Source organism: Talpa europaea, assembly GCF_964194135.1.
Source record: "Talpa europaea genome assembly, chromosome: 3".
Taxonomy (NCBI): Eukaryota; Metazoa; Chordata; class Mammalia; order Eulipotyphla; family Talpidae; genus Talpa; species Talpa europaea.
Window position 1 is genome coordinate 96,109,767 of NC_140069.1, and position 15,724 is coordinate 96,125,490.

A 15,724-nucleotide genomic window follows, 5' to 3' on the forward strand; every position below is an offset into this window, starting at 1 on the left:
TTTATTTTTTCCCGTGACATCTTTTTATAGGTGATTGACATGTTAATGTTAATAGTTAACCTCATGAAATAAATATTTTTTAAGAATAATTGTTACTAAGTTTCTCCTGTTTGAATAGGAGAGGTGGGAGAACACAGAGGCCTTGACATCAGTAAGTCACATATTTTATTTGCTTTATTATTTGACCATAAAAAGGATTAAAGTACTACTGCATGCTACAGCATGGTTGAACCTTGAAAATGTCATGCCAAGTGAGAGAGGACAGACACAAAAGGCCACATATTGTGTGACTCCAAGCATATGAAATGTCTGGAATGGGCAAATCTATAGAAACAGAAAGTAAGATTAGCAGTTGCCAGAGGCTGGACAAGGGCGCGGGAGTTTTGGAGTAATTGCTAATGGAGACACAGTTTCTCTTTTGTATGAGGAAAGCTCTCTAAAATGAGATAGTGGGAATGATCACTCAAGTTTGTGAATATACTAAAACCCACTCAGTGGTGTACTTTAAAATGTGACTTTCATGATATGTGAATTAAGTCTCAATAAAGCTGTTATTTTTATTTAAGTGCTACCTAAAAGTATGTAAGTGCACTATTAGAAATGCATTTAGCTGAAGGCAATAAGTTGATTTACTGTGGTTTAAACAAATGGGAGTTTATTTTTCACAGAATGCAAAAAATTCCAAGGGTATATCATTATCATTTCTGATTCATGTAATTAGTGATCAGATGCATAAGCTCTTTGTACCCTCTGCTTCTCTATACTTGGTGTTCGGTCACTCATCCTCCACATTTTGCCATGTGCTACTCCATTCAGTCAGGCAAGACAGAATAATCTAAATCAGTTATATTTTTCTCCTTTTGTAAGAAAAATTGAAGTATTCCTGGAAACCCCTCTGGCCAACTCAGCTTAAGTTCCTTTAGTTGGGACTACATCAACCACATTTAGCTGCAAAATGGGATGTAGGACTGTATGACTGACTCATTCACCCACAGTCCATCTGGTGGCACTGGACACAAGACAGCTCTTGTCAAAATTCAAGTTCTTTTTAATTTTTTTAAAGATTTATTTTATTTATTTATGCATACAAGAACTGAGGGTATAGGCCAGAGGTGTGGGGGGTGAGAGTATTCACCAGAGACAGAGTGGGGAGCTGAACAGGCAGACTGACTGAAATACACTGCTGAGGGGAGTAGCGGTTGAGTCAGGAGAGGTCTGCTGTGTCATGTGGATCAGATCCATGGCTGGGGATCAAACTCATGCTGCAGTGGCTGCCAATAGCTTGATAGCACCGAGACTTAACCACTTGTGCCACCAGGGAGGCCCAAAATTCAAGTTCTTTTAGCAAGAGAGGTGGGAGAAATGTGTGTCAGGAGGGGTTAGGTTGGGTCACACTCTAATTTCTTATAAATAATAGTAGACTTTTTTTTAAGATTTATTTATTTATGCATTCAAGAGCTGGGGTACAGGCCAGAGATGCGAGGGGGGGGTGAGAGGATTCACCAGAGACAGAGTGGGAACAGAACAGGCAGACTGACCGAAATACATGGCTGAGGGGAGTAGCGGGTGAGACAGGAGAGGTCTGCTTCGCCATATGGGTTTCTCCCTGCCCAGCCGGGGATCAAACTCATGCTGCAGAGGCTGCGGATTGCTTCACAGTGAGGTGCTTAACCCCTTGTGTCACCAGGGAGGCCCATTATAACGGTAGACTTTTTAATCAAATTTTATCTTTCCGGAGCTCATAGTTCACTGAACGTAAACTCATAGCTAATTCTGCAAAATCCACTCTCTCCATTCTATCTCCTTAATTATAAGTCTCTTCTTTCAAGTGTTATGGCCCAAACCTTTGGAATCACCCTTTTTGCTCTCTTCCTCACATCCATATCCAGTGCCTCAGCCGACTTTGCCTTCAAAGTCCATTCAGAACCCCATCATTCTCAGCACATTCCCGTCACCATGCTGGTCTAGGCCTCCAGCGTCTCTTCCGTGAAGTACTGCCCTAGCCTTCCCCTCTACCCTCCACAAAGGCCACTCCCCTCATTGTAGCTAAGCAATGTGTTAAAAATTTAAATCCATTCATGTCACTGCTTTCTCAGAATTCCCCAGTAGTTATCGAACTCAAAGTACAGTCCGAAGGTCCCACTTGGCCTCCAAGGACCCATGGCTTCTGGATGCCTTGCTCCTGTTACTTTCCCTCTTAATCCTCCTTCACTGGCTGACTTGCCATTCCTTGTCCTGCAAATGCTGTCCTACTGAGCCTTTGCCTCTTTTCTCCATGTGACTTACACTTCCCCGGATAATCAGGTTGCTGGGAGGATGAGTGACCGAACACCAAGAATGGAGAAGCAGAGGGTACAAAGAGCTTATGCATCTGATCACTAATTACATGAATCAGCACTTCCCTCACCTCCCTGCTCAAAGTTCTCATGTGCTTTTCGCTGTCCTCCCTATGTAAAAGAGCACCAGCTGTGCCCCTCCACACACAGGAGTCAGCTCTGATGTTCCCCACTTGATAGCTCTCTTTCTACTTACTCTACTTTGTTGTTTTTTATAGCATTTATCATCACAGTACACACTTGTACATATATCAATATATCTACTTTTGGGGTTCTCCCCAACTAGAATATATGCTTTTCAAAACAAGAACTTCATCTGTTTTCTATACCACTTGATCCTAAACATGAAGAATTCTCCCTGGCATGTCATAGGCATCAATAGATACTTGTTGAATGCAGTTTCATGAGCCTCTTATGATTTAAAAAAAAACACTGGGGCCCTTGAAGACTCATTCTTCTAGGTCAGTTGAGAAATTCTACCTCTATTAGTGAAGTTTACAACTTCTCCTGTTTAATATAGTAAGATTTAAGTAGTTTGAAGTATTCATCATTTGTGAGGTATTTGAGGAAAAGAAAAAGTGCTATTTAGGCAGTTTTCCTGAAGTAATTCTGGAATGTCTACAAGTTTTATCAAAAGACAAACAGGCTCCACCATGCATCCCTAACATAGAGCAATGTCTTATAAGGCTTTAGTTACTGATGGTGATTTAGATGAAGAAGGGGGAAAAGGTTGAATAATGTTAACTAGGGGGAAAAAAGTATATATTTTTTAAAGGATTAATTGAAGATGTCACACCTTTTCCTTTGAGGATAAATTCTTTCTGACTAGAACAGGAGACAGTTAACTTCTGAATAGCATCAAGACTGATGATTTTGTCTATATAGCATTGACCTGGAAGCTCAACCATTCAGACTAATAAATCAGGCAATTTATATTTAATCATTAACTAACTCCTGAGCTGAACAGCTGTTCAAAATTAGAAATGGGTCACCCCAGCCAGGATGACATTACAGGCAATCTATAATGCATTAGAATAAAATTATAGTGATTTTTAACTGTCTCGAAATTTATTACAGGACATGTTCCAACTCTTAAACCCTTGTTAGCCAGTGTCAGTAATGATTTATGTTGCATGGGGGGTATAGTGAAATTATTGACGATTTCAATAGCCAATAAGTCTGTGTTTAGTAAATCTTGAAATTTCAAAGCTGTTTTGGAGAATGGGGTGGGTGCACTTTATTGTTTATTACTTACTAACCAAAGACAACAAAGATAGAGGGAAAGCAAATGAGAGATTCCTTTTCAAAATTAATGGATGTATTATCTATAGCTGGGGAAGGAAAATATGAATTCTGTAAAGAGCACTGGAGAATTAAAGTTTCTTAGTGCTCAATAATATAGCTAACTTGGGATATTCTTTGTCAAGTCAAATAAGGAGACTATCTTTAAACAGCTTTGATAATCATTTCACCTGTTCACTTTATAACCTCAGTGTTGTAGGTATTATAATGGCCTGCAGGGGACCAGCATTCCAGTCTACTTGGACATACATCATTCTTATTTTCTGTGTTCTCATGACAAAAGCCAGATTCACGGGGATTTTCTTTGCTTGTACTCTCAGTTTTTTCTTTGCTGATTTTTTTCTCTGCGTCCTATTAATTTGCATGTTCTTAGAGTGTTGTATTAATTTTAGCATGCATTAAAACAAAGTGAATTAGTGAGCTACCTTGCAGTTCAATCAATCCATAGATATTTATTGCAGTTTTATTCAAATCCAATAATAAGGGCTCCACATACTTAACCTAGAAATCATATTTTAAATGGCCACTTGACTAGATATAAGCACTTCAACAGCATTCTTTGAGTATATTGTCTTCAAGGTTAGGGAAGGTCTTCTGATTTCCATCTTTTTACGTAGGCTATAGGTTCTTGCATTGATCAGCGATTATATGAGAAAAATGAGTTAGTAAGTGTGGGCACTGTTCTTTAATTAATAGATTCCAGAATAGATGACTATTAAAGCTTTTTTTTTATTAGTTAACATGAATGATGTTTGTCATTTTTCTCTTCCTGTAATCAGTTCATAACCACTATGTTAAGAAAAAAATGTTTTCATAGTGTAGTTGAGTACTACCATGGATGGTCCGGACACTTAATAGTCAGAACACTATTAAAAATCCTAACATCACTCAGTCTTGGCCACAGAACTTGATCCTCTATTACCATAGTATCAGGCATGCACTTTTCAGCCTTTAAAAAAGACCCCAATCATATTTAAAGGGTTAGGGCCTCCAAAGAGAAGGAGATGCTAAGGATCTAATGCCATCATAAACTTCATTGAAGAAAGCTTACTGATAATGATGGGTTTCAAATATATGAATGATTATAGTAAAACCAATCATGTTCTCTTCCTTCTAGAGAAAGTTCAAAAGGACACACACTGAAACTACTGTAGGGTAATGACATTGAACATTTGCTGAGTGGATGCTCATCCAGCAGTTATATCTGACAATTTTATCTTACAGTCAGAGAAGATTCGCTGGAGTCAGTCTATTAAATCTTTTGAAACCCAAGAGAAGACACTTTGTGGAGATGTTCTCCTCACAGCAGCCTTTGTATCTTATGTTGGGTCCTTTACGAGACAGTATCGCCAGGAACTGGTAGACTGCAAGTGGGTTCCCTTTCTTCAACAGATGGTAAGCTCAACGTTTGTCCTCCAATTGAAATTTTAGTAGTAAAAACACATTGTATGTCAGGCTCTTTTATACCTTTGTAATGATACCAGACTAGAAATTCTAGTGTAAAGATGTTTCTTGTGTATTGTACTTTTTCTTATTTGAATAATGGTTTCAACAGGGATGTGGAAAATATGAAAATGATTTATATAAACTACAGATAAGAAGTTGAAAGTTTGCTTTTAACAAATCAACTGTTAAATGAGTGAATAACTGAATTCGAATGTGAATTATTATGTTATCATATACTTTGAAACTCTGTTTTCTCACTAATACTATGGATTATTAAACAGTCTTTTTCCATGACTACTTTTCAGATTACGTGTATAACATTTAGTATATAAGTACAAGAAAGAACTCATCCTAAATTTGAAAGTTCAAACCCTTAAGCATTTGAGCTGTTTCTATGTTTTGGTATTGTGAATAATACTGCTATGAACATTTTAGCTAGTAGTGTATAAGCTTTTGTGTAGACATACTGTATTTCTCTAAGATATATACCCAGTAGTAGAATTTTTCCAGAACTTTGGTAAATCTGTATTTAATCTTACAAGGAATTACTAAATTATCATATATTTTTAAAATAAATGAATATATCCTTAAGTGAAGATAGCATGTCAGTGGGAGAGGAAATGAATCTGTCAATAAATAGAACTGGTGATAGAACTGACCAACCATTTGGGGAAAACTGCAGTTAAATCTCTCCTTCATAGCTTTGTAGCAAATAAGAATTATAGGTGACTTTTAGGTTTTAGAGTGTTCAATACCTTGAAAGAAAATGTAGATTCACTGATGTATTAATATAAACTGAAAACTATAGATGAACACTGTAATTAGTAAGGGGCCATACTATAATTGCATAATACAAACCTGTAGGAAGAGGTGATAGAACAGACACAGAGAGCTGGTTCAGGGTTGACATGTAAATGGAGAGTAAAGGAAGATGAAATGGAGCAGTTAAAGACTGGACAACCCCTAGGCCAGAGAGGAGAGAGGAATATGAAGATAGGAATGGTCAGAAGTGCCAAAGGTATAGAAATATCTGAGTGAATTGAGAACTAAAAATGTCTTCAGATTTGCAAATGTGAAGGTCCTTTGTAACTGCAAAGGTTTAATGAACCAGAAGCCAGATTTCACTGAGTTTTACACAGTGGGACCACCTGTTCCTGTCGGTGCTTGTCTGTGAAGGGAGGAAGTAAAAATGACCTCATGAGAGACATGAAGCCAAGTGAGGAGTTTGCTCAGTATGAGTGAGACAAGCACATGTGTCTGTGCTCAGGAAAACTGGAAAAGGAATTTCTGATGAGAAAAGGGTGAAGAGATATGACGCATCAGGAACTGGGAGAGGATATGCTCTAGAATAGAGGTAAAAGCTATGACCGCAAGTAGGAGAAGCAAGACTTCTTCAACCCAGATGGGAGGGAAAAAGGCGAAGGTGGGCACAGGCAGAGGTGGTGGTAGAAAGAAAATTGATGAGGTTCTACCTGCTGGTGTCTATACTCTTGGGAAAGTAGGGAAATGCAGTGCCAGCTGCATTTTACTCTCAAAGAGAGTAAAAGTGGAATTAGGACAAGACGGGGGAGAGTGGTGATAACATCAGAAATACCCACCAAAGGCAACAGGAGAGTAGATGTTAAGTGTTGTCATGCAGCTTTAAGGAACCAAAAATATATTTGGAAAAAATAGATTTATAATCCCATTAATAAAGATTTACTCAAAATACTCAGTCTGAGAATAAGAAATGAGGACAAAGAATGGTAAATCCAGCTAACCCAAGATTTACAGGCAGAAAAGCCAGAAAGATAAGGAGACTGGGAAGGTTGTGGTCAGGCAGAAGAGCAATTTAGGAGTGGAAGGTGTGCTTAAATAGAGAAGGGAATATAGCCAAAAGCTAGTGATTAAAAATATGGTAGGATTCAACAAAAAATTAAATATCAAACTACCATGTGATCCAACAATTCTGCTTTTGAATCATTTCTCTGTGGTGTTGGGCTGTAGTGAAAGATGAAATGCCCAAGCAAACTACTACATTTTAGCATTGCTTATTTGGGTTGATTACTCCAGGGGCAGATGGGATTCCAGAGTCCTGCCATACTTCCTGGTATCTAAATTCATTCTCACCTTGGAGTAACTGTAAATGTATGTGTAGGGCACAGTCTCATTTGCCTGAAGCCAATACATGCAGTTATTCAACCAGGAGTTGACTACTAGAGTTGACAGAATTCTGAGAGATAAGTGGCAGGCTTATGGATTTGATTTGTATTTCATGATGAGAGGTATTTTGTGGCTCCTGGGTGTTCACAGAGTATTTGCATGTATTCTCTTTTCTTCGAACTCTGTTTCCTGTCTGTCATGCTGAGTACTCTCCTCTGCCACACTGGCAGTTTGTTGAATTGACTTCTGATTTTAAAGGTTTCCATCCCAATTACTGAAGGCCTGGACTTGATCACCATGTTGACAGACGATGCAACAATTGCCACGTGGAATAATGAAGGACTGCCCAGTGACCGAATGTCAACTGAAAATGCCACCATCCTAACACATTGCGAGCGCTGGCCCCTGCTGATAGATCCCCAACAACAGGGAATCAAATGGATCAAGAATAAGTATGGAACGGACCTGAAAGTCACACATTTGTGCCAAAAAGGGTGCGTGAAATCTGAAGGACTGTTTGTTAAGCTTATGTGCAAGGGATCTGATTTTTATGAAGTCTTGGCATTTGTTAGCCCACTCGGTCACCTTGAAATACTACACTGTAGTACTACTTGTTTACCTGCCTGCTTATATTTCACATCAAGTATCTCTGTTGAAAGGGCATGGGAAGAGATACCAGCAAATGAGAGAGGGAGCAAGGGGTAGTTTTGGCCTCTTCTCCATGATCTTAATGTAATATATACTTGTTGATTCTTAATGATAAACACCTGAAAATTATATGCTGGTATATATATTGTTTCAATAAAAATATAAAATCAAATTAAAAAGAAAAAAAAGAAAAAGAAAGAAAAGGCATTCATAGTGAGCAGTATCCATTTATCTGAAAAAGAAATTAAGTTGAAGGTTAGAACAAAAACTGCATCTGAGAGGGAAAATGTCAAATTTCATATGACTGAAAATGGAAAAACAATGTGTTATATTGCTCCACTAAGGTGTTTTGTATGTGGTGAATTGCTTATACATGAATTGTCAGCTGCACCTATAGGCTTCGTGATGTTTACAATCCTATTCCTAAATGTCTGCTTTGTCTACAGTAGGATCTTAACATGACTGCAAATCCCAATATTGGATGCCCAAAGATAATTTAATTTCTTAGTCAAATTTTACATTTCATTTTTGAGAGCTGTGTCTACTCTGAGAATTTCTGTCATTGGGTCCTCATAACAATTAATGTTGAATGAGTAATTTTAGACTCACTGATATTTCCTTTGACGACTCCATCATCTTTTCACATATAAGATGAAATAGGGAATTTCTGCAGTTGTGCAGATAAACGTAGGCCTTGCTTATCTGAATTCTTGGAGAAAATTAGTTTTGAAGGTGAGAGTATTTTTGGAGAGCAGAGCAGGCATGAAATAAAATGACAGTATACCACTTTATATGACAGAGCTTAAAGGTTTAAAAAAATGAAACCTTGATAAAACCACAAGACATTTAATAGAATCTGAATTTTTTATCTAAAATAGGAGCCAATTGAATGAACTTACATGCATGATATTTGGGTACATTTCATTTATTTCAACCATGATAATATAAAAATTAATTAGCATACACATAGATTTATTAGTTCAAATTGTTGAATTTTAATTTCCTAAGTTTCAGTTAAAATAGCTACATTAAAGGAAATATGATGTATCATAAATAATTATGAATGTTTTACCTATACTTACTCACTTTCATTGTCTCAATTCTGACTGAATTTTCAGGTTTTTGAATGCCATTGAAACTGCTTTAGCCTTTGGAGATATCATCTTAATTGAAAATCTTGAAGAAACAATCGATCCGGTCCTTGATCCACTGCTTGGCAGGAACACAATTAAAAAGGGAAAGTAAGTATTGCTTACTTACTTACTTTTCGTTTTCAGTTTTCATCCCTTCGCTTCATAATCTAGTATAATGTTTTAGCATCTTCTTTTTTTTTAAAGATTTATTTTATTCATACAAGAGTTGGGGTGTAGGCCAGGGGTGTGAGGGGTGAGACAATTCACCTGACGGAGTGGGGAGCAGAACAGGTAGAGCTACTGAAATACACTGCTGAGCGGAACAGCAGGCAAGAAAGAAGAGGTCTGTTGTGCCATGTGGGTTAGCTCCCTGCCAGGGGAACAAGCTCCTGCTAGATGTAATTCGTGCTGGATAGAATTAATGCTGTAGTGACTGCCAAGGGATCCATAGTGCTGAGACTTAACTCCTTGCGCCACCAGGGAGGAACTCTTTCAGCATCTTCTTTGCGATAGTCCTGAGTTTCCATTCCATGACACCTATATTCCAAGACCAAAGCAACTGCAACGTGATCCAGACTTTCAGTCTATTTCTTTGATGGATGTAGGTTCTTATTACTCCACGCCTGACATACAGACCACAAAATACATTGTCACAAGTCTGAGGTTACTTGCTTCTTTATTATACCAGTGTTTCTCTAGCTTTACTACTTTGCAAAATACCAGTAGTATGTTGGTCATAACTGCATACTACTTGTTCCCCTCTTTACCTAATATATTTATCTTTAAATCAGTTTTAATACCACTATTTTTAAAAATGATTTATCTATGCATACAGGAGCTGGGGTGCAGGCCAGAGATGTGGGGGATAAGAGGCTTCTCAAGAGACAGAATGGGGAACAGAACAGGCAGACTGACTGAAATACACTGCTGAGGGGAGCAGCAGGGAGACAAGGAGAGGTCTGCTGCGGCATGTGGGTCACCTCCCTGGCCAGCTAGGGATTGAACTCATGCTTCTGTGGCCGGGGATGGCTTGATAGCTCTGTCTTTAACCCCTGCACCACCAGGGAGCCCCCTAAAACCACTATTTCTTCTGATTCAGCCTCATTCCATGTAATAGCACTCACAAAATCATGGGTTTACTGTGCTAGTACATTTAAATACATACAACTGGGCCTCTCCTGGTGGCGCAGTGGTTGAGCGCTGGGCTGTGAAGCTGCCTGCATCCTCTGCAGCGCCGGTTCGATCCCCGCCCACCGGGTGAGGGTCCCACATGGCACGCAGACCCCTCCTGCCGCCCACTGCTCCCCTTAGCAGTGCATTTCGTCAGTCTGCCTGTTCTGTTCCCCGCTCCAGCTCTGGTGAATTCTCTCACCCTCCCGCGCTTCTGACTGTACCCAGTGCATGTATAAATAAATAAATAAATAAATCTTTAAAAAATTATTTAAAAATAAATACATACATACATACATACATACAACTATGCATGTGTATGTGTATATATACATATAAATTTTTAAACGTTTATTACTGCACTCTAAATCATTCTCCCTACCAGCAGCAGCAGACTTGCAGCAACTGGGAAGTACCCCTAGCGAGTTCTGTATGGTGTTGCAGATGACTGCCATTCCCCTTGGAACACCATACTGTCCAGGACATTGTCCCAGGGGCAGGGATGCCAATTCCAAGGAGCCATCATCTTGCTTTCTATGTGTGTATAAAAGATCAGATGCAGCAATTGTGTTTCTAACCATGCCTGTGTGGGCTTAGGGGAGACTGTGGTGTTCCAAAGCCACTCTATGCTTCACTCAAGAAACCAACATTCACTAGACATATTTCACTGGATTTCTTTCTCTCTTTGTTGCTTGTGCTTCACAGACATATAATTTTAGAATTTTCCCAACCCCTTTCTCCTTTGACACCCACTCTCTGCCTCAAAAGTATCTGTCTCCTTCTTTATCACTAGATTGTTCCTGTCAATTTTAGGTAGAAAAACTAACTTCTATTTTTCAAATAGTCTCTAACTGATTAGTATAGTATTTATCCTACAACTCACCAAGTAAACGCATTTACAGTGACTGACAAGTTATAATTGTTTAATAAACCAAAATTTGCCCAGACATGCATTTAGAACAATCTAATAAGCCACTTGACAAACTGCAACTCTAACATAAATATAATTGTAGCTGTGTCTGATGCGTTAAAAATATAGTGTAAAATCTTGAATGTCACTAAAGTGAAATCCTTGTTATTAAGGTTCTGACTCTATTATGAAGACCTAAAATTTCTTGTCAGGGAAATACATACTCTCTAGCTTTAACTTGGACTTTGAATAATATAATTTAGGTCTAAGAAATTCGGTGACACTCCGTTATATATGAATGTATAGCATATAAATACATAATGTATAAATACATGTGTATGTATATTTTGGATTTTCTGAAAGTTACAAAGATTGATAAATTTGAGTCATAATTTTTTCTTAGTAAGGATATAGCTAAGTATCAGTGAGAATCCTGGAAGACTTTTATTTTAGAAAAAAATTATTTTGCATGGAACACCAAGTCTATATCACAAATTATCAGGCCAGAACAATCTAGTCCCAATTAGTATACTTAGAATAATAATTCATATAATTTCAGCATTAAAAAAATTCTTTTTTGAGGTAACACTTGTTTACAACAGTGTTGATTCATATGCAGGGAATCATGCTTTCCCAGATGCATGTCACCACACCACACCCACCAGCCAGGCAGCCATAGTCTTCCACCATGGTCCACTGAGCCACCTCCACACTTTATTTTCCCAATCCCCTTCTTGTAGCCTCAGTTCCACAATCAGATTTCAAGGTTTGTTTTTGCTTTGGTTGTATCTGACCCTTTGTTTTGTTTCTCTACTTTCCATGTGTAAGTGAAACCATCCAGTATTTGGCTCTCTCCTTCTGACTTACTTCACTTAACATTATCCCCTCCAGCTCCATCCATATTGTCACAAATGGAACACGTTCATTTTTCCCTTTTTTCAGCTGAATAGTATTCCATTGTGTGTATATGTCATGTTTCTTTAATCACTCATCTGTCTTTGGCTACTTGGATTATTTTTATAACTTGGCTATTGTGAGCAGTGCTGCAATGAACTTAGGAATGCATATTATCCCTTCAAATTCATGTTTTGCATTCTTTAGGTAGATACCTGGGAGTAGATACCAGGTAGATAATGGATCATATGGTGGATATATTTTTTATTATATATGTAGAAACTTCTTTACTGTATTCTACAGGGGCCTTTTTCTCCACATCCTTACCATCACCTGTGGTTTCTGGTCTTTTTGATATGGGCCATTTTTACAAATGTAAGATGGTATCCCATTGTGATTTTGGTTAGCATTTCCCTGATGATAGTGATGATGAGAATTTTTTCACATGACTGTTGGCCATCTGTATGTCTTCTTTAGAGAAGTGTGTGTTTAGCTACTATGTCCATTTAGTGCTTGGGTTGTTTTCTTTTTGTTGAATTATAAGTTCTTTACGTATCTTGCACATTAGCTTCTTGTCAGATGTATGATGTGCAAATATTTTCTACCATTCAGTCGGGTGTCTTTGTTTTAGTGATGGTTTCTTTCACTGTGCAGAAGCTTTTTAGTTTGATGTCCCATTTGTTTATATTTTTGTTTCTCTTGCTATTGGAGATAAGTCTATAAAGACATCACTGAAGTCAGTATCATGGAGAGCTTTGCCTATTTTTTTCATTGTATTTTATCATTCACACTCTTACCTTCATGTCTTTAATCCATTTTTAGTTAATTTTTGTGTGATGTGTAGAGTGGTGATCTGGTTTCATTCTTTTGCATGTGGCTGTCGAGTTTCCCCAAAAGTATTTTTGGAAGAGATTCTCCCCTCTCCAATGTATTCTGTTGGCTCCTTTGCCATAAACTAACTCTTGATAGATGTGTGGGTTTGTTTCTGGGCTTTCTTTTCAATTTTACTGGCCTGCATATCTTTTTTTGTTCAGTTTGCTTTCTTTACTATAGCTTTGTAGTGTGATTTGAGAGTCTGGGAGTGTGATACCACCACTTTTACCCTTTTTTGTCAGTATTGTTTGGGCTATTTGGAGCCTTTTGAGTAAGAGCTGTATGGTGTCACTGCCTCATTTTACCTATATATGTCTCCTTAAAATACACTTAATTTTTTTTAAACTCATATATCATTATTAGATTAAAAGTTCTCTTTGGCTAGAAATCATACACTAGGCACTAGGACAAATTAGACAGGTGTCTACTAAGAAACAACTAAGTATATTAGTTGAAATATTAAGAACACCTTTAGACATGTATCGTTTTTTAACAACAATAACACAAAATAGAATCTGAAAAACAAAGAACACCAAAGCTGGTATTTTTCCTATGAAAATCTGATGGCCTTTGATTTCTGTTTCAATGGATATACAGGGATTGGATCAAGCCTTGGACCTATTCAGAGTGTGAAGTCTGCTGAGAGATTCCTGTATAATGCTAGAGTCACAGGGGACCACATTTTCTGCTTTAGAATAAATTTGATAAAAATCAAACAAAAGCTATCACTGCAGAAAAGAAACTTTCCTTTCTTTACTTCGACACTGGGAATTGATAGAATAATATCCCATCAGAATTCCTAATCAGAAAACATCTCTCTTAGGAATTTAAAACACAATTTTATTATTGTATTCTCTAAAAACCTCAAATCAATAACTTAACTTCCTTGTGTCTCGACTTGACCATACCCCAGTGTACTTAGCAGGAAAAATATCTGCTTGTAATAATCCATAATTTAGAGGGTCTGTTTGTAATAATCTATACTTGAGATGATTGTGAAGAATATAATTCCAAGGTACATGTGTCCACAGGCAACAAAATCACAGAACATACAAGGAAACAAGTTACCATAAACAAGTGCCAATAAAAACATCAAATACTAGATTTTTTTTATTTCATTGCTACTTAATTTTATATTTTCTTCATTGTCATAAGGATGTGTTTCTTAGCCTTCCATAAATTCCTCAATATTTTTATATCCATCATTGTACTCTTTCTTGTTTTCCAGCCTGACTTTGAATCATTATTTCTTGGAACATGTAACTTTTTCTTCTTTTCCATTGGGTTTGGCAAGGAAAGTAAATACAAAGGTCAAGCCACTGTCTTGAATTAGTTCCCTGTGTATTTCCAAGAAACATTTTATGAGGTGGAGCTTATGCATTAAGTGTGTTGTTAGAAACTAGCATTGGGTGGAAGTAAGATGAACCTTGATTTGAATTTTAGCATATGCTGCCCTCTAGATGGGTAACTTGGTTAGCTGGTTAAATTGGGTTAAATTGGTTAGCTGGTTTTTCAATGTTAATGTTTTCTTACCTGGAGTAGAATAAACTACAAATAAGGAATATAGGACATACAAGTACTCATTAAATATTATTTCTTTTGAATCATTAGGCAGTGGTATGTGGTGGTATATAGTTGGTTGGAACATGAAGCAGATGCTAAGCCAGAGTTCTTGAAGTAAGATGTTGTCTTTTAGATATGGGAAGTTGCAATAAACCACAAGTGGAGCCAGAAAGGGTATTGATGAAAAGGGGCTGGGAAGGAAAGAAATCAGTCATATCTTGTGATATATTAAATTGCCTTCTAGGAGGAATAGAGGGTTTTGGTTATTAAAATTTTACTACTGATACATGTGAAATACATTATATATATAAGCTATAAAGCATAATAATGAATTAGATTTATATCTACCTATATATCAATTTATCTATCATTTCTGAAAGAATACCAATGCTCCTCTTATTTCCCAAGGTGATCAATTCCCTGAATTTTGTTACTACTTCATTATTTTTTGAAAACAGTTTTATCACATAATGTGTTTTTTTAAACAAAATACTTTGTTATGTCTGATTTGGGGCTTAATTAAAAGGCCATCACAGTGTATATAATTTAAAGTTACTTGATTTTTTTAACTCAATTTTGTATCTAAGACTTACCCATATTCTTGTTTTTAGCTCTCATTCTTTGATCTTCATAATTATAATATTCTGTGGCATGGCAGTTCCTCTATTTCAAGTCCTTATTGAGGGACATTTTGGTTATTTTCAGAATTTTTGCTATTACAAGCCATGCTGCTATGAATATCAATGTACTGAGCATTCACATGCACATCTACAGGTGCACACAGCAAGAGGCCCTTCAGAGTTTATTTTTTGGAATAGAACACTTGGGTTATAGAGCATGTGCCAAATTGTTTTCCAGAGTTCTTCTGCAAATTTACTTGCTAACCATAATGAATCAAAGTTGTGAAGTTTTTCAGAAAACTGAACTAGGTACTTTACTTTTAGCTGTTTTTTATGATACAGAAGATGAGCCACCTCTTCCTATTAAGACTATTCTCACCTCCTATTTTAGAGTGGAAAACATTGAGGAGACACTAAACTTTGGGTGTGGTTTTATTTATGAAAGCTTTAAAGGTATGTTGGAATAAAATTTGATATTTTAATGATGGCACTTTTTCTTTTACCTGACAAGAAGTTTGTTTAAATAAAGCAAACACTTTCTTGTTCCTTCATGTACCTCTTTTTTAAAAAGAGAAAAACTTAAAAATATTCATACCAACACAAACTGAAAGGGGATATGGAAAAAATATAGATTAGTAGAAATAGGAATTATCTTTTTCATTGCAGGAAACAAAAACTGAAAGAAAG

At 37.0% G+C, this 15,724-nt stretch overlaps 1 protein-coding gene across 1 annotated transcript in view; it reads left to right on the forward strand.

Moving 5' to 3' along the window:
* Window positions 1-15,724, forward strand: part of DNAH11 (dynein axonemal heavy chain 11) — a gene marked incomplete at its 5' end in the record, with an annotated part of 290,362 nt that overhangs the window by 214,062 nt on the left and 60,576 nt on the right. The window contains 3 exons of the mRNA XM_084230443.1: window positions 4,863-5,033; window positions 7,485-7,720; window positions 8,993-9,115. Of these exons, the coding sequence (XP_084086569.1) occupies window positions 4,863-5,033; window positions 7,485-7,720; window positions 8,993-9,115 (530 nt within the window). The remainder of the gene's footprint in view (window positions 1-4,862; window positions 5,034-7,484; window positions 7,721-8,992; window positions 9,116-15,724) is intronic.